At 37.4% G+C, this 25,270-nt stretch overlaps 3 protein-coding genes across 7 annotated transcripts in view; 2 read left to right on the forward strand and 1 right to left on the reverse strand.

Annotated features, from left to right (window-relative positions):
* Positions 1–4,061, forward strand: part of mtcl2 (microtubule crosslinking factor 2) — a 67,338-nt gene extending 63,277 nt beyond the window's left edge. For both annotated transcript variants that reach the window (XM_077544609.1, XM_077544617.1), the window contains exon 24: positions 222–4,061. In XM_077544609.1, coding sequence (XP_077400735.1) covers positions 222–347 — 126 coding nt within the window. In that variant the 3' untranslated portion in view covers positions 348–4,061. The remainder of the gene's footprint in view (positions 1–221) is intronic.
* Positions 4,062–7,436: 3,375 nt separating this feature from the next.
* On the reverse strand, positions 7,437–18,667 carry dnajc16 (DnaJ (Hsp40) homolog, subfamily C, member 16). Of its 3 annotated transcripts, XM_077544636.1 has the most exons (17): positions 18,144–18,173; positions 17,996–18,053; positions 17,414–17,557; positions 16,460–16,641; positions 16,324–16,390; positions 15,921–16,248; positions 15,197–15,381; positions 15,005–15,109; positions 14,769–14,927; positions 14,555–14,685; positions 14,290–14,476; positions 13,054–13,233; positions 12,870–12,946; positions 12,674–12,754; positions 11,873–11,956; positions 11,621–11,791; positions 7,437–9,452 (listed from the first exon to the last, which is right to left on the reverse strand). In XM_077544636.1, exons 4-17 carry the CDS (start codon positions 16,630–16,632, stop codon positions 8,990–8,992), a joined length of 2,391 nt encoding a protein of 796 aa, XP_077400762.1. In that variant the 5' UTR covers positions 16,633–16,641; positions 17,414–17,557; positions 17,996–18,053; positions 18,144–18,173; the 3' UTR covers positions 7,437–8,989. The 3 variants fall into 3 exon arrangements, with proteins under 3 accessions (XP_077400762.1, XP_077400770.1, XP_077400780.1); XM_077544644.1 differs by lacking the exons at positions 17,996–18,053; positions 18,144–18,173 and adding an exon at positions 18,582–18,667; XM_077544654.1 differs by lacking the exon at positions 17,996–18,053 and having other exon boundaries at positions 18,144–18,168.
* Positions 17,806–24,888, forward strand: casp9 (caspase 9, apoptosis-related cysteine peptidase). Of its 2 annotated transcripts, none has more exons than XM_077544668.1 (10): positions 17,806–18,491; positions 19,357–19,561; positions 19,667–19,726; positions 19,793–19,887; positions 20,750–20,926; positions 21,001–21,090; positions 23,261–23,408; positions 23,481–23,669; positions 23,852–23,961; positions 24,118–24,888. In XM_077544668.1, the coding sequence occupies exons 1-10, from the start codon at positions 18,360–18,362 to the stop codon at positions 24,232–24,234; spliced, it is 1,323 nt and encodes a 440-aa protein (XP_077400794.1). In that variant the 5' UTR covers positions 17,806–18,359; the 3' UTR covers positions 24,235–24,888. The 2 variants fall into 2 exon arrangements, with proteins under 2 accessions (XP_077400794.1, XP_077400800.1); XM_077544674.1 differs by having other exon boundaries at positions 19,808–19,887.
* Positions 24,889–25,270: the final 382 nt, after the last annotated feature.

The following is a 25,270-nucleotide window of genomic DNA, read 5'->3' on the forward strand; positions in this document are numbered from 1 at the left end:
TTTTCTAGGTTTTCATACTCTTGTTAACAAAAGCAGAAAACAAGTTAAACTAATAGAAATAGTTCAAATAAATTGTTGACGTCTATAGCCGTCAATGGCAGTGAATGAGTTAAAAAATGACCCCCCCCACCCCCCCCCCCCCACCACCCCTCCTTCACTGAGATGGTGAACTGTTCCCTTGCATTGTGTAGTGAATGAATAATGTTGTTTTTATTTGTCAGGACGGACCCTGCGACTGCATCGTCCGACCTTCTCGAGGCCCTCGCACCTCACTGGGACAGTGCAAACACCGCCCGCACGAGTCTTCGGCCTCCGTCGACGAGAAGGGAGAAACTTTGACAGAATGAAAACACTGCTTCTGCTGCGCGCACACACACACACACACAATTCCTCTCGAACACTGCACACCACTGCCATGTCAACACCTTCTCTCCCATCACCTAACCTGCCACATACGTGCACTGCCAAACATAACACGCACTGCTCTGCACACATTCATGTTACACGCACACACACACACTTTCAGGTCACATATTTCAGCGTCAGTAGTTGTTATGCCAGGATGATGGGCCGTCATACCCGTTTAACAATCACAATACTACCAGCAGGACATTCTGATAAATACCGCTATGGACCTAATGAAGCCCTCATCCTCACTCTATGTCTTGTTACACCACTGAGCTCTTACGGCAGTCTCGGGGGACCTAAACAAAAGAATGTAGTCCCCTCCCCCTCACCGTCTCACCCACCTGCATGTGCTGCTTTGTATACAAACAGGGGAGACCTTTTTTTTTTTTTCGCCCGAACGACATCCGTTCACTTCTTAAGGTGACACACTTTTTAAAATCTTACCATTTGAAGACCTCAACAATACTTTGAATCCTGAGACCTTTTCTCGAAACATGGGACCATTGTGTTATGTAATAACTATGTCTTTGTAGATTATAAGGAAAAACATCAGATGTTACGACCTGCAAGAGATTTTTTTTGTGTTGCTTAACAGGTGAAGTGCCTGTTTTATTTCTTCACTGATGTCAAAAGCTGAGCCAAGACGATGGCAGTCATGCAGATGATTGTGTGCGTCCTCATGGGATGTTCATTGGAAAATGCACACGGATAACCGTGGCAGTGATTTGGCGCCATGTAGGTCAAAGTTCATGCAATTCAATGCAAACATTAGGCCTTTTTTCACATGATGTCAGACGATCTCTGCTGCATTTTTTTTTCTCTGAGCAAAGCCATTAGCTTATTATTAAGTCAAAGGGAATTTTGACTTTTTAATTGATTGTCAACAAATACGTGGGTCTGTACAGCCTGTCAACACATTAAGTGTTAAATTACACAACCAAGCAACACTTTGGTTTGCTGCCTATTTCCCAATTCGCCTACTTGGTGATGAAGTGCTGCCTCCATGAGTGAAAATGCAATCCATCTTCAAATGTGTGCTTGCCTTTTGCTGTTAGCCTCACTGCAAGTCTGTAGCTTCACCTCTAGTTGCCATGGTAACAAAAGCTGTACTCTGCAATGGCCCAGCAATATAAGGGCAAGGCGGAGCTTCAGCTCATTTGCATAGGCTGAACCCTCCCTAAAAGTGACTGATTTCAACCAGAGTTGAGGTGAAGTGTTCTGTAATTCATTATCTTATCTTTTATTAAAAACATCTGGAAAAAATGTTTAACTTATGAGGTAGTCGGACTTGTCTCCTTTACTATTAATTAATTAATTCATTCATTCACTGCCATTGACGGCTATAGACGTCAAAAATTCATTTGAACTATTTCTATTAGTTTATCATTTTTTTCCACTTAACAAGAGTATGAAAACCTAGAATTTTTTTTATTGTACATTTAGAACAGAAATAAAATTTGTGATTAATCGTGAGTTAACTAGTGAAGTCATGCGACTAATTACGATTAGAAATTTTAATCGCCTGACGCCCCTAATTTTTAATAAAAAATAATTTTATTGCGTCAGGTGATTACAATTTTTAATTGTAATTAATCACATGACTTCAATTGTTAATTCACGATTAATCCAAAATGTTATATTTGTTGTAGATGTAGATCTAGATGTAAAAAAAAATCTAGTTTTTCATAATCTTGTTACCAAAAGTGGAAAAAATATTAAATTACTAGAAATGGTTTAAATGAATTTTTGACGTCTATTGCCGTCAATGGCAGTGAACGAGTTAATAAGTGCATGCCTCCTTTAATCTATAAGGTCATTTATTAATTAGAGTCCAGAAAAGCAGTTGTTTTTATGCTTATTTCGGATTGGCAATAATAGTATAAAGGTAAAGTGAGGACATGGCACTGGGAAAATGACTCAATATGCTTGAGAAAAAAGACAAAGAAAAAATAAAAAGACCCTAAATTTTGCCCTTTGAAAATTAAATGTTAAGCCTGCATCTTATTTTTATTTTTTTTGCTTTAAAAATCAATAGAATAAAAAATACTAAAATTACAATTAATATTAATAGGGGAAAAAAATACTCTAGACGAACCATCAAACTAATTTAGCAAAAACATTTGTGTGTGGTATCCTCTTGAGACATTCATTTACTTTTTTCTCTCTCATCATATCCCCCCCCCCCCCCCTCATGTGCCGATAGTGTTTCGCTTCAAAAATGCTTGGCTCATTGTCATCAAACCACAACGAATAACAACTCAAAAGACAAAAAATGGACTGAAAGATACTTTGCTGCATGTATTGCATTCCATTGCGTCACCGCCATTCTGAAGATCAGCTGATAATTGAAGTGCCTGTCACATTGGCTGCGGACTCCGTGTTGAAACTAACCCAGCAGGCCTTTTATTTCAATGACCAAGATTGTTTTTATGCACAAACAAAGCTACGCTAAAGTTGTACCGCAATAGAGGGACAACAAACAAATGGTTTACAGCATTAGGATAGGATGAGATGTCTAGTTCGCGTTTTATGGGTTAATGGTATTTCTGGAAATACTTGTTTTTAAATAATATATATGTATATGTTTGTTTGTTTTTGGTTGGTATAACTTCTGGTTCTTTCTAGCTCATCTATTTATCCGTTTTTAATTGGCCATTATTTTTTTAAAGGAAAGTTACATATCACATCCTACAGTAGCAAATGACATTGATTGGATAATGATGATTTATTACTTTTAAAATACTCTTTAGTGGAATTTGTTGCTAATACGAATACAGTATGTAAAAATATGTTTGTTGTTTGCATACCAAGGAAGCACATTTGGCCTTATTACACTCGATTGCAATGTTGTTGCTCGAAAAGAAAGGAACATAAAATGACAACAAATCAAACAATTGATCTTTCTTCTCTTTTGTTACTTTATTCTAATAAATAGAAGAACATGAGCTGCTGGCGTCAACATGCATCTTTAGTCCATTACATCATCAAGCATTCTATCCGTTGCCAGCATTTTGAAAGTGTTTGTAATTGACATTGTAATTGCTTGTCCATTGCTTTAATCAGGAGTCATCATTTTTTCATTTCATAGAAAACACACACTTTTACAGGTTTCACATTTGCCAGCTGTTCAGAAAACTACCTAAACCTTTTGTCTTCATTACATCTATTAGCAATATGTACAATAGCATTAGCTCCTATTTGGGCTTATTGCTAAAGACTGTCTGTAAATTAGCTTAACCATATGCTTGACTTTATGAAGTAATGCCTCATGAAAAAGGAGAATGCAATGAAAGCTACATTTAAAAATTAAAAAAAAAAAAAAAAAAAGGAAACGATTTCCGATATATCAATATAGAGTATTTTGTTGTTGTTTTTGAGAAAAGCTGAATGTCAACAGCTGATCTAGATGCAGGTCGCTGTGGAAATATGTAGCTGTCTCCCTTTACTGACCACACTTGAGCATTTCCTCTGTATATAGTGTATGTGTATTTTGAAGCAAATGAAAAACACACACAAAAATAAAATAAAATAAGACCAGTCATCCCAAGAGGGCTTTTAAAAAAGTTTTTTAGACCAATGTAGCTTGTATTCTAACTGCCCACTGTGTTTTGTCATAGAATTCACAAATAAATGTTTGAATTTTCAAACTGGTTCATTTTCGTCGTGTTTTCTTTAACATAGGATATAGATAGATAGATTGATTGATAAAATACACACAGTTCTTAGTGTGTAACAACAATGTTTGAACTTTAATCAACTTTTTTTTCCTTTTTTGCATGTTCAGACACAACACAATCTGACCGCCAATTTGTTTACTTTTAGAATCTTTTTTCCATAGAAAATTATGTAAAAGCAAATAATTTGTTATAAAATCGTTATTAACTGCAGGCTTTACTAATAAGTAATTAACCCTCGTAATTCCAACAGATTCTGATACGTTTTCAGATTTTTCAGGAAGAAAATCTAGAAGAGAAGAGCAATGTCTGTCATCGCCATGGCAACCGGCCTGGTTACTTCTCATGTTGTGTTAGCACAAAGGTTGATGGGTGCTAACATTACTGTTCAGTAAAACACTGCTCTTTAGCACATCCAGTAGAGCCTATTTATTTTTGGGTTTGTGTCACAGCATATTCTTATGTTCTTTTTGAAGGTGTTTGTTTGTTTTTATATTAAACTAATCCATAATTTATGTATTTATTTTTAAAATTATTTTAGGAAGGTGTTTGGCTGTGGACAGACGGTTCTGCATTTGTAGAACTTCCATGGGGAGTAGCGCAACCAGATAACTTTGGTTCTGGAGAAAACTGCATGGAGATCAACTATCAGTGTTCGTACACCTTTCCCATGGACAAATTCAAGCACTTTTTAGACATTCAAGATAAATTTTCCAATTTTGTGTAGGCGTTATTTTGTTTTGATTAAATTCTTGTAATTTTTGCCCAAATCAGGCATTTCCTTTGAAGTGTGATAACTTAGTCATTTATGAATATTTTTTTCACTTTCAACCGCTCAAAATGTTCACTGGCATCAGACCTATCTATACATATATAGTTTTAAAAAAAAAAGAAGAAAATTTTTTAATGCCCTCTATGGACAATAATAGCAGTATTATGCTAACAGCAAAATTAACTATGCTGTATATATATATGTAAAATAAAAGTCTAATTTGAATATTTCATATGACATATTTAGAGGCTTGAATAAGTCCATAAGTCATAACAATAGAATTGTTTATGCATGCCCAGTTTTCACACAATGGCAGTTTTCTTAAATAACACAAAATTCTTGTAATTTTGCCCAAATCTGGCTTTTCCTTTGAAGTGTGATAACTTAGTCATTTATGATTTTTTTTTCACTTTCAACCGCTCAAAATGTTCACTGGCATCAGACCTATCTATACATATGTAGTTTTTATTTTATTTTATTTTTTTAATGCCCCCTATGGACAATAATATCAGTATTATGCTAATAGCAAGACTAACTATGCTGTACATATATATAAAATAAAAGACTAATTTGAATATTTCATATGACATAGTTAGAGGCTCAAACAAGTCCGTAAGTCATAGCAATATAATTTTTTTATGCATGCCCAGTTTTTACCCAATGGCATTTTTCTGAATCGCACAAAACTCTTGTAATTTTGCCATATCAGGCATTTCCTTGGAAGTGAGATAACTTAGTCATTTATGAATATTTTTTTCACTTTCAACCGCTCAAAATGATCAGTGGCATCAGACCTATCTTTACATATATAGTTTTTATTTATATTTATTTTTTTAATGCCCCCTATGGACAATAATAGCAGTATTATGCTAATAGCAAGACTAACTATGCTGTTTATATATATTAAATAAAAGACTAATTTGCACAAGCAAATTCATTTATTAGCCTATGGTGCTACCTAGTGGATTTTGGGTGTTAACACTCTCAACACATAAATTCCTCTATTTTCATGTTTATATGACTCATCAAAGAAGCGATTGCATCAGTAATCACGGAAAATGCATTATAACACATCAGGTTTACAGCATATCAAAAACTGTGATTTATAACGGGAGTCAATGAGCCAAAATCGAGTATTATTACAAGAATTCCGTGTGAATCTCTCCCTCCTGTTTGCAATAAGTATAAAGTACAGCATGGCGCCAATTTGAACTTCTACATTTTTTAACAATCCTGGTGAAATGTCAGATCCCTAGTGTATTTTTTTCAAATGCTTTTTCTTTTTTTCTTTGATGAAACACAGAAAAACATAAAAATGCCAGAAAATGAACAAATAACGCCCACGGGTTAAAATCCAAATCTTGAAGATGTGATATTTTTTAACAGGTCGGTTCAATGATGGTCATTGCGGAAAAACAAGAGCTTTTATTTGTCAAAAGTGATATTGCTGAAAGATCTCGACTGACAACTCTGCTATCAATGCTGTTGTCTTCATAAATTGAAACAATCATTTGAATGCACAGCAATGTCTTGTCTGATTGGATTTTTTTTCTTGTTGCTTATTTCAATGATGCTTTGTGGCAATGGGGATTAGTGAAGTAATGATTTCCGTCATGCTGAGATATCTCCTAACAACACTGTTTAAAACTCTTTAATCACAAAATAATTTATGCATCATCATTATTAAAAAGGGACTCACAATAGGCAGGATAAAAAGAAAAAACTTTTTTTTTTTGGGTTATAATTTGTCCACCATCTTGTTGTCAGGCGTAGTTCAAAATTCAGTCATAATCATATCAGAAAACAAGAAAACTATGCCAATTTAGGTTGTTTGAATAACAAACAAAGGATGTTACTCCTAAAACACAATTATATAGAATATTCAACAAGTGTATCTATGCATATTTCACAGCTAGATCATTATTTTTACATTAAAAGAAATATTTAAAAAAAAAAAAAGAGAAAAGAAGGAATTTACTAGGGGTGTGTCCAAAAAAATTGTTTCTCGTAAGAATTGCGATTCTCATTTAGTATGATTCAGAATCGATTTTAAATGTCCCAAAATCGATTTTATTTAAATTATTTTATACTGTCTTGCCTTTGTCTGTGTGTGCCTTTATTTGGAGCGCTGTTCATGTTGTACCCCATTTGGCCACTTAGGGGCAATGTGGTTCCACGTGGTCTAATACACTCTTAAGTTGTAGCCACATTAGAGAGTAGAAGGAAATGATCAAGTTACTCCAATAAAAGTTGTTTTTTTGCAGTGTGGAGCCGTTCTTTTGAGTGATAAAAGTGCCACGAGTAGCGCGCTAATTAGCATTAGCGAGTCAGACTGGAGCAGATCATTACAATTCCTTGTACATCTATAGATTGAATCAAAAATCATTGTCAATCAAATCATTTTGAATTAAAAATCTTTCTTAATTGAAAATCGATTCTGAATCGAATCGCTGACCCAAAAGTCGGAATCGAATCGTGAGACATTCAAAGATTCCCACCCCTAGAATTTACTGTAGCATTGCCAACAAATCGTTACATTACTTTTCCCATGAAATGAGAAAAAGACTGCTGAAAACACACCATTAAAAAAACATAAATAATTTTATTTCTTCCCACAAAAGGATAACTCCAATGGTGAACTTACATAAGCAAACATTGTTGACTCTAACGTGCAATAGTAATGAAATCTATACAGTACATACACTGAAACTTGTAAACATACAACAAAGATATTTTTTTTCTTAGTTAAATCTTCAGATTACTCAGAGTGCCAGTAAAAAGAAAAATCAAACAAGCAAGCAAAATGGAACTAAAAACATGTCATTAGGCTACATGAAGCTACTTGTGGGTTATGGTTGCTACTTTGACAAACACAGCTAAATCCTGCACAATTTACACTCTAAAATAAAACCAGTGTTTCTATCTCAAAGGAAAATTACGCTGAGGTCCAATAGAAAGGTCACAACACAACAGTAGTACGCAGTATTTCACGAGTCAGTCAGTATCCAGAGTAATAATCTTTGAACAGAAGACAAAACATGCATTAATATTCACATGTGCCAGCATAACTATTTAAGATGACTGGCGAAGATGGAAGATTCACAAGGATGCCACAGCAGCAGCAGCATGTGACTGAATAAAACAACACACCTGACATGCAGGGGTGTCCAAACTACGGCAGATGAGCCATTTGTCCGTTTTTTAGAACTCTGCAAAATAGAGTGTGGCAACTTGACTTACTAATGGCACAAGTGATGACTTTCTCCAAGTTACAAGCTGTTGCATGGCCAATTCATTTTTTATTTATTGTTTTTCTGTACGTTCTGAGAAAGACCTCTGTCATTGGCTGGTTATGTAAAAGAAATTGAATAGGACAGATAAAATTAAATTGGGCTTCAACCGCAGGTTTGTCTTAATAAGAATAAAAAAAAAAAAGAATAGAAAAATACATTTAAAAAAAAAAAAAGCACAAATAAGGTTGAGCTTTGCGCTCACGTGGGTTTGCATTTGTTTTTTTTTAGCAGGTATTTTGGCACATTTTTTTTACTTTCTATTTTATAATGTCTTTATATAGTGCAATACTGTGCATTGCTGCTTTCTTTATAAAAAAGGCACTTTTTAGGGGGGGTTGGTAAATGGATGGATGTATGGGGTGGAATGGATTAATTGCATTTCAATTGGAAAAGTTGATTAGATATAAGAATAAGACAAAGATGAAGACAACAACTCTTTTTTTGCTTCATCATCAGGCTCAAATGGATATCAAAAGTCTTCACACCCCTGTTCAAATGCCACACTTCTAATCCATAAAAGAAAAGAAAACAAACATAAATCAGTGTACAGGTTTTGAAATGATTTATCTTGATGTCATTTTTTTTATGCCACAAAAACATGGCATTTGAACGGGGGTGTACACACCAAATAATATATATTATATTGCCTATCTTCACCTGCACTGATGGATTTTTTTTTTGTGTGTGTTAATAAATATATAAATAAAGATAAATGCTAAAGTGTCCCTTACAACTTTTGATTTTTCTTTGAAGAAAAAGTTTGGACACCCCTGATGTAATGCAATAAAAGTGTAAAACAAAACATGAAAGCAGCCTTTTCAACGTGAACTCTTCAACTCCTCCTAAGCCGCCCTCATCTTTTTACTGGGGGTGATCTTGTGGAGTCCTGGCCAGGCGGGGATGTAGTAGCGAGGCAAGGTGCCCTCCATGAGCCTTTCCATCCACAACCCCAAGCGGTCCAACTTGTGATGGATCTGGAGGGTGGATGTGCTGCGACAGCGAGACGATTTGCGTGGAGGGTGATCGTCACGCGAAGCCGCCCTCGACCTCCTCACCGACGCGGCCGATTCGTCCTCCGGTGTTTTACCGTCTGGGTCTTCTCCGGTGTAGACGGGCTTAAACAGACAGAAGTACTTTTTGTGGCCATTGAGTGCCAGCACGTAGCCGGTGTAGTCCAGATTGCTGTTGGCTTCGTTGTCCTCGCATGCGTAGATCTGAGCGGCGTCCTGTGCGCTTGCCAGCAGCGTGCGCATCCACTCGCTGTGCTTGTCCGTATTCAGGAAGGAGAAATGAAGTGTCAGGCTCCTAGAACATTTCAAAGAATCACATTTCGAGATCAGTTGATAGAAAGACACTAGTCAAAGTTTTTACAAACTTGTACGGACTATAAATAAAGTTATTGCAAGTGGACAAAAAAAAACACACACACATCCCAGCAGAACTTTTGTCATTATCCGCATGCAGCTCGGCGTGGCCCTCAATTATTGAAAATACTGTAAGAATATTTACTTGTGGTGAGCCATCAAAAGATGTAATACCAGCGTTAACCACAAGATGGCAGGTATCGCTCACTAGCACCTCAAAGCTGTGCATCAGAGAAGAAGAACATGTCACGGCTTCTACAACATTGATCTCACTATCCCACTGTGGAATGTGCTTTAGAACTAACATTTTTAAATCAATACATTTTGTTTTAATCTTTTTGTTTGGAACTACTATTGGATTTACATTCTATATTATTAATTTCAGTCCATATTATGAGTTTGTAGTTACTCTATTTTGCTCTGACACTATTTGGTGCTGATAATAAACACATCTGGAAGAACATATTTCCTCAAAAGAACCTTAAATTATATTATTATTAAAAAAATAATAAAATGAATCTGTGTGCAAAAGATAATCATGTTAGTCATTTCATAAACTATTTAACAGCAATGATTTAACATGGTAGGAAACTAAAATAACCAACATTTATCAGCAACACTTTGTTTCAAAACATTTCTTCAAATGTGTACATTTTCAAATGATCACTTCTACAACATTCTGAGGAAATTATAATGTCCCAGCTATTTTTAAAACAGACCTGCGGACTACTCGTGTGGTTCTTGGAGATAGTGTTAAGAAAAATAATGTTGTCAACACACATTTTTCACTGGAGTAAAACCCTCATTAACAAACAATAACGACTAAATCAGTATGAATTTTTGTCGACTAATGAAGACGGGATGAAAATGTAATTCACTTAATTTATTGCACTATGATTTTGTAAAATCTTGTCTCTGTTAATCAGTGTGACACTGTCATATGACACACACCCTTTCAAATCTGCAGCTAGCGAGTGCAACATGCACAAACATGGGAAAGACAGGAGGTGGATTCAAGGTGAAAGGTTTATAAAAAAAATTAAAAAAAGAAGTAAATTATAGATTCCAAACGCCAGGTAGGAGGTCTAGAGGAAGACCAAAGAGGAGGTTTATGGATGTAGTTAAAGAGGACATGAAGGTAGTTGGTGTGAGAGCAGAGGATGCAGAGGACAGGCTTAGATGGAGACAACTGATTCGCTATGGCCACCCGTGAAGGGAAAAGAAGAAGAAGAAGAAGATAGTTATATCATAACATTAATCCAACGTCTATAACGTTCCAATAATAATGTTAATTCGACCGCTAACTAATGCTGATTAATTTACTAGCTCGTAGCATGGAGCCATAGTTGCCACTTGTTGATATACTGTAGTTGTGTGTCAAGTTGTTTTTCATTAAAAAGATGAGAGAAAATGTTAAAATTATGTTAAGAGAAAGACTAAAATGCTTGATTTATAGTCGACTAAAAATGGACTACATAAAAATGGGATGAGGTTGACTGACTATGATAAAAACTAACAAGCGTGATTGAAACTGGACTAAACCTCAGACTAAATTTAAAAATGGCGGATTAAATTAACAAGTGCTTAGACTACCGTGTGCCCTACTGAAAAATATGAGCCAAAGTTCAAACTGTCATTTACATATGTGAACTAAAGACTTTTACTAGAATTTTCCGTGACTCATGCATGTAAGTAACATCTGACAAGAAACACCGAGTGAAGATGAAGATGCTACGTTAGCTTCTCGCACTAGCCCTAGCTGCTATAAGTAGTCGCAGACTGTTAGTCAGGCTGTCACTTGTCACTTAACTGACAAGTCATGGACACAATGTAGCAAAATTCATACAGATTTTCTTGGTTGTCTAATTTCAGTGTGTGATCTTATGTGAGCTTGACTTTTCGTGGAATATTTAATTCATGCACAAATGACCACCCTATAACTATCAGTTAGATATGAGTTGAAAAGAACATATGTGTATGTGCGTATACCTATGTTTTGTTTATGTCGTTCTTGACATGTCTGGAATGAATAAAAGAACGAAAGGAAGACATGCGCGATAAATGGACCAAATCAAGTTCCACGGATGAAAAAGGACCATTTCAACATACCCGGTGAAAGAGTAGACCTCTTTGGCAAACTTGCTAAGCAGAAGGTTCTTGGAGGCATCCGTGAGCACCAGAACAATGTTCATGTGTCCTGGTCTCAGCCTCACCAGGTTGCTTATGTAGGTGATGTCTGTCAACTCCGTCACCTCCACAAAGTTCTTCTTGGGAGGCCGACTAAGACAGTAATCGGTCGGTAGTCATCTTGCACTCGCCTGGAATATTAACTCCAAATGAATCAATAATAATAAATACTACCTTGACGGACCATCTGGCGATCCATTTTCTGTTTTACTTCCATCTTTTGCTTTTGGTTTTGGGGAGTTTTCGTCACTTGAGTCACTGAAGACACACACAAAAGAGTCAACATGATTTAAGGTTTGTTTGTTTGTTTATTTCACAATTTCACAAAATCACACAGGCCGTGAGTACAATTACATATCCGTGCTTTCAACAAAGTCTTCTCACATCGGAATATGCATTTTTGTTTGAATTGTGAAAAGGGACACCCCAGGAAGCTATGAGCTTATTAAACGGGGGTCCAGGCCACCACCCTGAGCAAGAATTAATTTACATGACAAAGTGCAGTATATTAACTAACAAATAATGTATGTCATAATGACTAGTGGTCATTCTATAGATATATCTATAAAATACTAAATAGCTTGTAGTGTGGTCAAACAATGTGATATATAGGTTTCATTTCAGATTGATTGGAATAAATGAAAGATTTAATTCGATTCCATGCGAGGAGAGAAAGCAAACACCGTACCACAAATCAATCAACAATGCATTTCTCCAGAAGTTGAGTCTTTAGTTTTCTTTTGAATATTGATAGGGCAGCAGATAGTTTGATCCATAGGTCAGGGCCTCTAGAAGTTATACTAAAACTGGTGCATTTTAATTTCCTATTTTTTCCTATCAAAAGTAATTTGTGCCTTGGTGAGATGACACGTGTAGCGGGATGAGATTACAAAGTCTAGTGTTTAACCTGTTAAGGTGTGATTCTTTAGGGAGGTGCAGCGGTAAAGCAGATTTTGGCGCACAAAAAAAGTTCACCTGAACGCTTGGACGACCACCGTTCCAAACAGGATAAATAAGGCAGAAAAGATGAGGGACAGCAAAGGCATCATCTCACGCCTGCAAATCACCAAATACTTAAATTACCAAATGTGTCATTTTCACACTTTATAGTTTAGTTTCTACAACCGCTGAAATGCGTCATTTTTGTACGTTTGTAAAAACTCCCACTCACCAGTTGTTGTGCAGAATGTCATCAATGACTTCAGAGAGGTAATCATAAGACGCATAGATCCATTGGATAACAAACATCTACAGAGACAACATTCGTCAGTGCTCAGTTCATTTCATTACCACAAAAAATATCATATTCTTGTCTTATTTGCGCAGCCAAACTATTTTTCAGTCAAATAGCATACGGATGCAAACTCATTGTTGAGCTCAGGCAGCATGGCATCATGGATCAGAATGGACGGGTCCTTCTGGAGTCGCTCCAACTCCTCCACAAGGAGCTGCTTGTCTTCCTCACTGCCATTCCAAGGCGTTACTGGCTTGAAAAAGGCCTTCCCGGCAGCATTGCGCCTCTCCAGGATCACCACCTGCAGAAAAGGTGCACGCACAGGTACATATACAAAAGTCAATCTCAAAGTAATACCTTGCAGGCTTCAGCATTTGCTGATAAGAATTTGATCCTGTTTTAGTACAATCCTGCTTTCATTTGACAAGTGGCAAACCTATTTTCATATTATGTATATATATATATATATATATATATATATATATATAAATAAAGGGTGTCAGGTGATTAACATTTTTTAATTGTAATTAATTTCATGACTTCAATAGTTAAACTCACAATTAATCACAAATGTTATATCTGTTCTAAATGTACAATAAAATATTTTCCCCCAAGTTTTCATACTCTTGTAAACATAAAAGAGTAAAAATGTTAAACTAATGGAACTATGGCTGCGTCTTTTAAAGTAATTTCATAATAATCAATACAATTGAGTAAAAATTAAAACTGTACTCATTATATAACGTGTAATCGTAACAAACGAGGGTGATATTGTTTTGTTTTGAGGTCATTTTTCTGCCACTAGATGGCATAATTGCAGTTGTAAGACATTTGTGACAGCTCAGTGCATATTTATTTTCATATTAAGAGTTATCTAATCTTTAACATGAAGTAACTTGCGAGATTCTACACATTTTTAAAATTGTAAAATACAGCTTGACTCCAGTCTCCACAAATATATAAACACTGCTAAGTTTTGACGTGGACGTGTCTGCTGCATTACGACTGGAATTTCCCCAGTACAGGCTTTCCAAGTAAGGGGTGGTCATTAATCATGCGTAAAAAAAAAAAATAGTGGCGTTAAAAGATTTTTGAATTAACTCAGGCGGAAGGAACAGTTGGGTGGAAAGCAGGGTTGGTTATCTGGATGAATGTACAGATCGGCGGGTGGGCGATTTGATGGACTAGCTGAAGAGACGAATGGGTGGGTGGGTGGTTTGTGTACGTGGAATAGATGGTTGATTGAGGAGGTGGCTAATTGGGTTCGTTAGCTGTGTCGGTTTAGAGACCAAAATTGGTAGGTGGGTAATTTGGTGGACTTTCTGGATGAATGGATGGACGGAGTAGACTGACACACCTGCGGTGGCGGTGTCTGTGTGCTGTCCTTACTGCTCATCAGGATGTTACAAAGCGGCTGCTGTAGCTGTTGGTAAACGTAAGCAAATCTCACAACTTCCTTCGTGTTGCCCGAGGCAAAAGACAGAAAGGCTTGGTTCCCTGAAGAAAAGCTCTCGTCGTCGCGTGTAATCAGCAGCACGCAGTACCTGACGGGAGGAAAAAAATGCAGTATGAACACATCGTTTGAGGGATTTGAAGGTGCAGACAAACGCACACTCTCTTACTTCCTTCGTCTGTGGAACTGCTTGACGGGACAGAGCTCATCAAAGAGCTTCTGATTCACCAGCCTGGGTGCCAGCAGAAATTTGTTGTTTGACATGAACTCGTCAATAATCTGCTTTTTCATTCCTTTAGTCTGCAAAGAACAATGACAGCCATATTGTATCCTTGCTTGGTTACAAAAAAAAGTCTCGCCTCCTTTCTTTCTTAGTGACTCACCTGTATGATGTCAGCGGGGTTCTCTGTGTTCTCTTTGAAAACCAGCATGGTCGGGGCGTAGGTGTTGATATTAAACTGTCTCTGCAGATTGACTGTCTCCGATAGGCCCTGGTCCACATAGCCAAACTGCATGTAGTCCTTGTACGCAAAAGCTGCCAACTACGAAAAGCGAGAGATTAAAACCAATAAACACATTTGAGCTGTGCAAGCAATTGTGACGTCAGTCCCAGGCTCACTTTATAAAGTAAGGGAACGACCGGCACTTGGTCAAACAGGAGCACGTGTGGCTTGTTAACTTCATGCCAACTGTTCAAGAACTGCCTGTTGTTCTTGTCGCTGACCTAAAAAGATACATTTATGATTTGATATGAACGCTGCCATCCGCATTTACTTTGTTATCCATGAGTAGTCAAAATTGAGCTACGTACCCACTCCACGAGTCTTTGAGGAAGAAGGTCTTCCACAAACTGCCTCAGGTGCTCCTTTGCCACAGCGTAATGGAAGAACGTCACTTTGCCATTAATGACTCCGAGTATAGATGGCGTGCGATGGGCGCCGAGGTGATTGGCTAACCGTCTCTCGTAGCCAACATCGACCACACCGACTCCGACACCTGTGATGAGGAAAAGTACGCCCTGTGACTTTCGCCATTTAAAGTAAGTAATTCATAAAGTTATTTGAAGGTTTAAAAAATACACTTAACAGTTAAAAGGAGTGTGAAACACTGAGTCAGATTTGTGTTGAGGTAATTTTCTGCCACTAGGTCCCATTAGTGTTTCATATTGGACATTGGGGACAGGAATAGTACATTTTGCTTTTCAAATTCAGAGCAACTGGTATTCAGAACATGAAGCAACTTATGGACTTCAGGCCATTATGAACACTGTAAATTACAACTCGTCATCAGTCTCTACAAATACATAGATATTTATCACGTTTATTATTTCTAGTAAATTGTGTTATAGCGACACCTTTGCACATTTTATGTAAAATAAAGCTTTATGTTTTACGTTTAATGCCTCTTGACATCATATTTAATACTTTTTAATATATTTTAATATGTAAGGCCTTATTTTGAGCAAAACCTATTTAACAACATTTAATGCTTTAATGGCCCGCAGAAACCCCGTAAAAAATTTGTTGATTCCGAACCTAGCGTCTCCATTTCTTGTACCACCTCTTTCCACACAGGCTCGATGTGGATGCAGTTGAAGCACCAGTCAGAGGTGATCTTGATCAGGTACGGTCTCCTGAAGCTGTCAGGCACCACGTCGTTGACATATTGGTTAAAGTGCAGCGAGTACTTGCTGTCGGAAAAGTCCCGTTGGTTTTTGCTGTTGAATGGGAAGTTAAAGAAGGACTCTTCGAAGTTGAAGTTATCATGACGGTAACCACTATAGCGGCCCCTGCCATACGGCTGGGTGTCATCTGTCTGTCCGTAGCGGTCATAGTTGGCACGTTTGTCCTTACTGGATAGAATCTAGATAGTGGGGAAAACATAGGTATTTGTTTCTGTGACAATCGGAAGACCTGTCTGACAATTAACTTTACTTACCTCGTACGATTTGGTAATCTTGATAAACATGTCTTCAGATCCCGGATTTTTATTTTTGTCAGGATGCCTTCAAAAGAACATATTTATTACATAGCTGTTAGCAAGCCTAAGCCGCTTTTGTTTTAAAGATACTAACCATTCTCGAGCAAGTCGCTTGTAAACGTTCTTAATCTCAGCCTGACTTGCGCTTCTAGTGACACCCAAGGTTTGGTATGGGTCCAGCTCCGGTCCAGCGTGGGTCGCTCCTAGCTCCAGCACATAGATGACCACCATGACAGCCAATGGCAGTGACATCTTTATTTCTGCCATCACTGTTACCTTAACAACATAAGAGAATCTGTCACCATCAACTGTTCCATCTCAGAGGGCTGGTTTTAACAGTTGTAAATGTTTTATTGCTAGGGTGTAGTATACCAAAAATCACGGTTTTGTATGTGCCTTATTTATGAGGTCACAGTTTGGTTCACATCGGTACAATTAAAGTAACAAAATGCAAATACCTGTTTATCTTTTGAGCACATTGGAACACATTCTGTGGCATTTAAAATGCAACATCAACAGCTTCAAAGGTGAAAATCAAAAGTTCGTCTTGTTTTTACGAAATGAACGATACGGATGAGTTCAACAGTCACAGTTTGTTGAAAGTTAAGTTGAAAAGTAAATTATTACACTTCCTACCTCTTACCTAGTAATTTGTTGTATATACAACAGATGTGGGTTGGGAACCCCAATAATTGCTTGGTCGTATTAAATAATTGTCCATGCATTTGCATTCAAGAGGCCAAACAGGCGTTTGACATATATAGTAGGGTTCGCAGATTATTCAGATTTTCAAATCTTAAAAAATTAATTACTGATCTCACGCAAATAGAACCATTGGCCGTGATCAGAATGGAAGGAGGCAAGACAGCAAAAATAGAAACAATATGTCACCGTATGCGGTGCCACTATGTCACCATGCTACATTCTTATCGGTTTACTACCGGATGTAAAAAATAGTGTACATCATATAATTTGATACTGAGAGTATTTTAATCGCGTTGCTACAAAAAAATATATATATTTCTAATGCAAATACCAACTCGGGCACCTTAAGCAGCTGCAGTCAACCAGCACTACGCCACATTTTTACGGCAGGTGTTGATGGTCGTCGGGGTCTTGGTGGATGCTGGACGACGACAATCACAAGGTGTGTTCGGCAGCAATTCCTCGCTCCTCCAGGGCACGGATATATCTACGAACATGCAATAAATCCAAAGTACTGTTTGGAGGTTGAGTATTTCATAGAAACCCATCCGCGTTTATGTATTTTTGATTGGTTTATACGTCGTCGCGCCCCGACCTTTACTGTAACCGCAATGTGTTGCTTGCCGAACTGTGGTTTACTACAGTTCGGTGGGTGTCAAACAAATCAAACGCACCTTTTTTTAAATGTAGGCTGCGAGTTGGCCAATCACAAACAAGAGTGATGTAAACAAGGAAGTAACGCTTGTAATCGACCATAAACAAGATGAATTAAAAGAGCGTGTATTTTACAATATTAGGTTATAATTTTAACATATTTTAGCGAAAATCCACATGTCAGCTAGATGTACTGAAAATGAGTTTGTGTTTTGAAGCGTTAAATGCACGACAGAGACAAAAGCTGGTTAAGGAGAAAACCATTGCATACCCGATGGTTTGAATTTGGACATGAAATCCGACATGATGTGGAAAGCTGCTGAGATAGACTTGTTAAAGAGAACGTTAATAAATAGGATTAAAAGGGAAAATACTTAAAACAATGACAGCAACTCGCCGATTAAAGGCAGAAGACGTACCAAGCCGTACGAAGTCTGCCTGGAAATACGTCGTAGAAGAATAAAAAGGGCGGTGCCAACCAGATGGTGACGTCATTCAAAAAACAATCTAGAAACCAGACCAGGAAGTAGATGCTCTCGTCAACACAACCAGGTGTCAAACCCCACCAAAACCACAATTACTTCTTTGTTTGTTTTATAACAGCGTTTGTGACATTCTGGAATTTTTAATGGAGAATGGAGGAAGGACACAAGAAGATTCTTCAGCGCTACAGGATAAATATTGTCACGAGTTTGGAACCATCAAGTATGTATGACCGCCTCCTTCAGAAAGGGGTCTTCACTCCAGACATGATCGAGAAAATAAAGGTAGGATGACATTTGGGTATTGGAGTTTAAAGACTAGTGATAAACAGTTGTGATTCTTCCATTTAAAATAATTTTGGATCGGCGTCTTACTGTCTTGTGAATGTCCTGGACATGCTTGCGTAGACCAGTGGTGTCCAAACTCGGTCCTCGGGGGCCGGTAGTCCCGCAGGTTTTGGATATTTCTCTCCTCCAACACAGCTGAAGCTCATCAGCAAGCTCTACTAAGCCTGATAACAATCCTGTTGATTGAAACAGGTGCGTTGGAGCAGGGAAACCTCCAAAACCTGCGGGACTACCGGCCCCCGAGGACCGAGTTTGGACACCACTGGCGTAGACTTTCCAAAACATGCACGTTTGTAAGTTACTTGATGACTCACAAGTGTGAATATAAGTCGCCGTTCACGTTGTAATTGTCTGTTTAAGCCACTGAGAACTTGAGTCTTGTTTTACATCGTTCATTAAATATTGCAAGCTCTTGATTGTGGTTTGGAATGGAAACCAAAACCAAAATGTATTTTGAAACAAATTTCCAGAAATAACCATGGCAATATACAGTAAATCACTAATAAATAACTTTCCTAGATGTTATTGCAGCCATAAAACGTGAAATCACTCTGCTGTAAAATGACAAAAATGGAATTTCCCCCCTTAACTTTTTAATGGCTTATATGTGCCCTGTGATTGACTGCCAACTAGTCCAAGGTGTGCCCCACTTCTCCCCAATGTCAGCTGGGCTAGGCGTGGCTCACCTTTAAAAACAACAATCTAAGAAAATGTGTGAATGAAAGAAAAAAGGATGCGTGTTTTATATATACTTTTATATGCATATGCATTCAGAAATTAGTTAATCAATATACCCTAACAGAGCTCAGGAACTAGACGGGACCAAGCCAGGCAGCTGGCGCGGGACCTGGCGACCCGTGGGAGTCGGGCCTTCCCTCTCTTTCTGGAATGTCTTAAAGATTCAGAGCAGCACAGTTTGGCGGAGCTCCTCCAAAGTGGAGCACCTGCGGTTCAAGGGTCAATGTCCAACCGCATCATTCTCCCTGTTGTCCGGACTCTTCCAGTTTGTAAGTGCACATTACTCCAGTACATTTACCGGTAATTACGAATAATCATGTTTATGGTCAATGGATGTGTTTAAAAACTTCAACTTGTCTCTTGTACCTCTGCAGTGGATTTCCAGAATCAAATAAAAGCTGCCCCTATCCATCCAATACAGACTCCCACTCCATGTAAGTTACCGTATGTGTGTTGACTCTGAAGTTTGCGTGATTAACTTATTAATTGAACATGAACGGATGCTTCTGCCACAGCACCTGATTCAGAGAACCTGCAAGCGCAGACGCAGGTCAGAACCCGCATACAAGGCAGGACACGGCGGGACAGCCCTGAGGTAAGCATCATTTACCCGCAGTTGTTGTGTAGTTCAATGGAGTAAGGGAGCTACCATTTCTTATTTTCCACTCTACTGTAGGTAGCATCACATTAAAAAAAAAAAAAAGTTCACCACACCTACAAATGATCTGGTCCATCTGTCCGTTGTTAAAAATATTAGTGTGTGTATTGAAATGCAAGCAAAAATCCATTAATGCTTAATACAATTTGGGTATTGTTTATTAGATTATGGGGTGGAAAAGTTCATCTGAATTTTATGGAAAGGTTCCGGTAAATTTTCATGGGAATTTGGAAATTTTCCAATTGGAAACTTTCCAAAGACATGCATGTCAGATTAATTGAACACTCCAAATTGTCCATAGGTGTGGTTGTGACTGTTTGTTTGTCTCTGTGTGCCCTGCAATTGGCTGGCAACCAGTTCAGGGTGTACCCCGCCTACTGCCCGAAGCCAGCTGGGATAGGCTCCAGCACCCCCCGCGACCCTTGTGAGGACAAGCGGTAAAGAAAATGGATGGATGGAAACTTTCCATGGTAGTAATGGTAATAATGAGGACTCATTTTGTTTTGTCGTGAGCAGATATCCATGCAAAGTAGAGAATTCGGCTGGCAAAAAAAAAGACACAAATTAACCAAGCAATTGCTCGCTCATTGGGACACACTTGTCAATCAAGCTACCACTGTAACTGCGTGAAATGTGATTGTTTTTGTTTTGATTTTTTTAAAATATATATTCTCTATTTATATTTAATTCCTCTATTAGGAACCAAACTTCAAATTTGCTAATTCCTTTTTTTATATTTAGTTTTTTGAGCGTTAACACATTGATGTCATGGCTTACATAATTTCCCTTTGCTTGCCAGAGATACAAAATGGATGCCAGCCCGTGCGGACACTGCCTCATTATCAACAACGTGGATTTTGAGCCACAGAGCGAGCTGAGTAATCGCACGGGGTCCAACATCGACTGCGACAGGTTGGAGAGACGATTCCAAGCACTCGGCTTTCTCGTGGAAGTGAGGACAAACCTTAAACAACGAGTAAGAATTACTTTTTGTTCTCGCGTGAGGCTGAAGTAGCGGACGTGATGCTAACCGTTCTCTCCACGTTACAGCGGATCAAACACGAGCTGTCCGATTTATCGAAGAAGGACCATTCGCCATATGACTGCTGTGTGGTTATCATTCTGTCTCATGGGACAGAGGTAAGATGCCTTAAGACCAATTGACAATAACGTTCACCCCATCAAACAAGGTGTCACTAGCCTCTTCAGTTATTCAGCACTTTATTTACGTTATGACGATGGTATGTTGATTTTTTTTTTTTAATTTATCGTGCCCCTTGAGATGCAACATCTCTTTTACGAGGGGGTCCCTCACAAAAAAAAATACAACAAGGCAATCAAAATGACACACCAGACATTAAAGGCAGTACCAAAAATTAAAAAAAAAATACAAAAACAAAAGACAAACATATAGAATACAATAACACTTAAAAGAGACAACCTTAATCTCAACAGAGCAAAGTTCTAATTGTTTGATAATAATAAAGTAAAAATAAAAAATACAGCGTGACAATACATTATTGAAAACATTGACAATCTGTTTTTAAGATATTTTTAAAAATATGGAGCGAAGACAACACACGAATATTAACAGGTAAACTATTCCAATTAGATGGGGCAAGTGACTTAAAGGCTTTCTTTCCTATTTCTTTAGTGACAGAGGGGACTATGAAAAAAAACTGGTTTGAACTTTGTAATGTATAGCTGGCTGACTGGAACAAAATATTGTTTCATACAATAAGGGAAGTTAAAATGAATACATTTAAAAAGAAACTGAAACCAATGAAATTGCCGTCTATGATCTAAAGAAAGCCACCCCAAATTATCGTACATTAAACAATGATGAATAGAAAAAGAATAACCTAAAATAAACCTACATAGTTTATTATAAAGCACATTAAGGGGCTGTAAAAGTTTTTTGATGCAATCTGATAAACAATATCTGCATAATCAATAATGGGCAAAACAAGTTGAACAATCAGTTTTTTCCTAACATTAAATGTAAAACAATGCCTCGAACGAAAAAAAAACACCCAAACCTAAATTTCCTTTGTTTGAAATATGTTCAATGTGATATTTGAAAGTTAGTGTTGAGTCTACCCAAACTCCTAAATATTTACATTTATCAACTTTTTGAAGAGGTCTACCATCATTATATGTAAAAAACAAATCATTAGCACCAGAACTCTTCTTTTTTTTCTTCCACCAAAGAGCATAACACATGTTTTAGTTTGGTTAGGAAGCAGTCTATTTTCAAAAAGCCAAGTCTGAAAAATGTAAAAGTCATGCTGTAACGGTTCTTGAATTTCTAATGAAGAAGACTTTGACGTATATACTCTATAATAGTATCGTCAGCAAATAATTGAACAAAACAGTCTGAAACAATACAGGGAAGATCAAAAAATCAAAAATAGAAAAAAAGAAGTGGACCGAGGGTAGATCCTTGAGAAACACCTCTAGGTTGCACTAACATGTCAGATTTACATCCTTTCAAAAAATGACAACACTGTTTTCTACAATGTAAATGACAATAAAACCACAATATAGAAATTTAGATAAACTAATAGCATACCACTTATCAACCCTGATCAGATGCTGAAAGTACATCATTAGAAAACTTTAAGAGAGCAGTGGTTGTGGAGTGGTTAGATCTGAATCCAAATTGAAATTGAGAAAAAAATATATTATTAGTATTCAGATAGTGATTAAGTTGATTAAAGATATTTTTTCAAATACTTTCACAAAAGAACATAAGATTGAAATAGGTTTAGCACATTTCAAAATAGTAAGCATTTCATATGTGCACAGTGAAAGATTAAACAAGTCTGATAATGGATAACATATAATATGGGAAGCTAATTTAATAATCGTTGACTCAATTCCATCTAGCCCAGGACCAGCACTATCTTTCAGCTCGGCAATGGCTAGAAGAACATCTGTAGGAGTTATAGTTTGAAAATAAAAATAACTATGAACAAGCGGACCACAAAATGAATTTAAATATGGAGTGTTAGTAATTACATTTGAACAAACGGATTAAAAATGCTTATTAAACGCAGAAGCAATAAATTGTGGATCATTAAGTATCTCATCTGCAACTCTAAGTCGATTAATTGGGGATTTGTCTGATGTATTCATTAAATCGCTAACATTTTGGGGGATTTTAAAAATGATAATTTAGTGATGTTTTTTTTTTTTTTTAAATATTACTGTCAATACAGTAGTTATGCTGCTGCCCAATCATTTCAGTTGTGCCCTTGTCACACCCAAATGAGTGCATTAAATCTCACGTAATGTGCCCCTATTGCAGGTGAGTCACAACCGCTTCCCCGGTGCTGTTTATGGAGTAGACGGCCAGTATGTTCCAGTGCAATACATCACAACCTACCTCAACGGGAAACACTGTCCCTCCCTGCAAGGGAAACCAAAACTTTTCTTCATCCAGGCCTGTGGAGGAGGTAACTAATGGTGATTGTTAACTCCTTTGATACCGTTTGTAGTAATATCCGTAATTTTTTCCCGTCATTAAGGTGAAAGAGACCGAGGCTTCGAGGTGCCGTCTGACGAGGCGGAACCGTGCAGTGGCGGAGCCGACGACCAGACGGACGCTATCCCCGCATCCTCCAGCAGCGACTCACTGAGCACGTCTGATGAACCTGACGCTGGCGCCTCACTGCCCACCCCGAGTGACATTCTTGTGTCCTACTCTACTTTTCCAGGTATGCTCCATTAACCGAGTTCAGAATGATCTCTGAATGAATTGTGTGTAGCTGTTGTGGTCCACCAGGTGGCAGTAGTGCACTTCAAAGGCATGTATGAAGAAGCAGGCATGAAATGTTGACATGTAACTCAAAGGCCACACACCATCCTCATGATTTTGTGACCGATTGACACCACACAGGTTACGTATCTTGGAGGGACACTCAGTCAGGCTCCTGGTACATCGAGACGCTGGATCGCATCCTTGAGGAAAATGCTGCCACTGATGATTTGGCCAGAATGTTAGTGATGGTGAGCTGCTCTGCTCAATATAAAAGTAAACACATACTGTGTTTAGTTAAAAATGTTAAGTCATTATATTATTATTTACACACACACACACACATAAAGTATATATTTATTTATTTATTTTTTAATTCATTTATTTATTTGTTTTTTTGTTTGTAGGTTAACAATGAAGTCTCCCAGAACTCTGCAAAAGGCATCTACAAGCAAATGCCAGGGTCCTTTAACTTCCTTCGCAAACTTCTTTACTTTCAAACCTCAACACTGGGACAAAATTAAATGTATACAATCTCTTCTTTAAAAAAAAAAAAAGTTATAGGACAGCAATTCATTGTAATAATGTATTTTCTTTAACATTTTGGAATTTGAAAAATAATTGTGTCTTGTGTTTTGTATACTGTATGTTATGTATGTTTCAACGGTGACATTAATTCCTTGTGTCTTGCTATAAATTTATAAATACCGGGAATTTTTGTGAATTTGTACATTGTTTGTATCATTTCTTTTTAGGCTTTTATAATATTTTTTTAGACTGGGTGTCATTTTTACAATTTGGTAGAGGGTGATCTTTTTAATCAACCACTTATGTTGTTATTTATAAGTGACATCTGCATTTCTGTGTCACCATCTCTGCAGAACCAGGTGCTTTTCATGTACAGTAAACATGTAAATAGCAACCTACAGCTTGTGTTTGCAAATGGGGAATTGTTCTTCATGCTGTTAGCCAGTTTCATGCAGGGCGTCTTGGTTGTATCAGGCTAGTGATGGGCATGACAGTTCTTTTAGGTGAACTGAATCTTTAGAATCAGTTCATTAAAAAGTACCGTTTCCCATCATGAGACTATTACAGGTTATTTTAGATGGTGTAATATAATACATGTCCATTTTTGGAAAATCTTCAAATAAACATAACTATTTGTGCATCACAAACTGGTCTGACTTGGACTGATGTCATCAAGTGTTCAGTGATGTCTCCTTGGGGTGAGATCTCATATAATCTCACAATGTAACCTACTGATATATATATTTAGATCACAATAAATACCTTTGCCACATTCGATGTGGGGAAAAACAGAGAAATGGGTGGTTCAATTTGGATTGAAGTCTTTGGGTCATTACTGTATAAATACAGATCCTTCTCTTAGCATCATTAGTGCTACACACTGTTGAAGAAATCAATTTTTTTCTTCCGCGTGTTTGTTTTCTTTCAGGTAGTGAGAATGTTGGTTATCCGAATGCAGGCTGGAGATCGGTGAACAGTTCCTTCGAAGGTTTTATTTTACAGAATATTCCGGACACAAGCGAGTTTACAGAA

Source organism: Vanacampus margaritifer, chromosome 1 (assembly GCF_051991255.1).
Source record: "Vanacampus margaritifer isolate UIUO_Vmar chromosome 1, RoL_Vmar_1.0, whole genome shotgun sequence".
Lineage (NCBI taxonomy): Eukaryota > Metazoa > Chordata > Actinopteri > Syngnathiformes > Syngnathidae > Vanacampus > Vanacampus margaritifer.

Bases quoted from the DNA above. Each gene is read 5' to 3' on its own strand.
- dnajc16 (XM_077544644.1), bottom strand. From the start codon at position 16,632: ATGGCAGAAATAAAGATGTCACTGCCATTGGCTGTCATGGTGGTCATC. The intron at 14,928-15,004 runs GTGAGCCTGGGA...CGCTTTTCGTAG, and splicing joins TCGTTCCCTTACTTTATAAA to TTGGCAGCTTTTGCGTACAA. The intron at 14,477-14,554 runs GTAAGAGAGTGT...TCCTCCCGTCAG, and splicing joins CAGTTCCACAGACGAAGGAA to GTACTGCGTGCTGCTGATTA.
- casp9 (XM_077544668.1), top strand. From the start codon at position 18,360: ATGGAGGAAGGACACAAGAAGATTCTTCAGCGCTACAGGATAAATATT. The intron at 19,562-19,666 runs GTAAGTGCACAT...GTACCTCTGCAG, and splicing joins TGTCCGGACTCTTCCAGTTT to TGGATTTCCAGAATCAAATA. The intron at 19,888-20,749 runs GTAAGCATCATT...TTTGCTTGCCAG, and splicing joins CACGGCGGGACAGCCCTGAG to AGATACAAAATGGATGCCAG.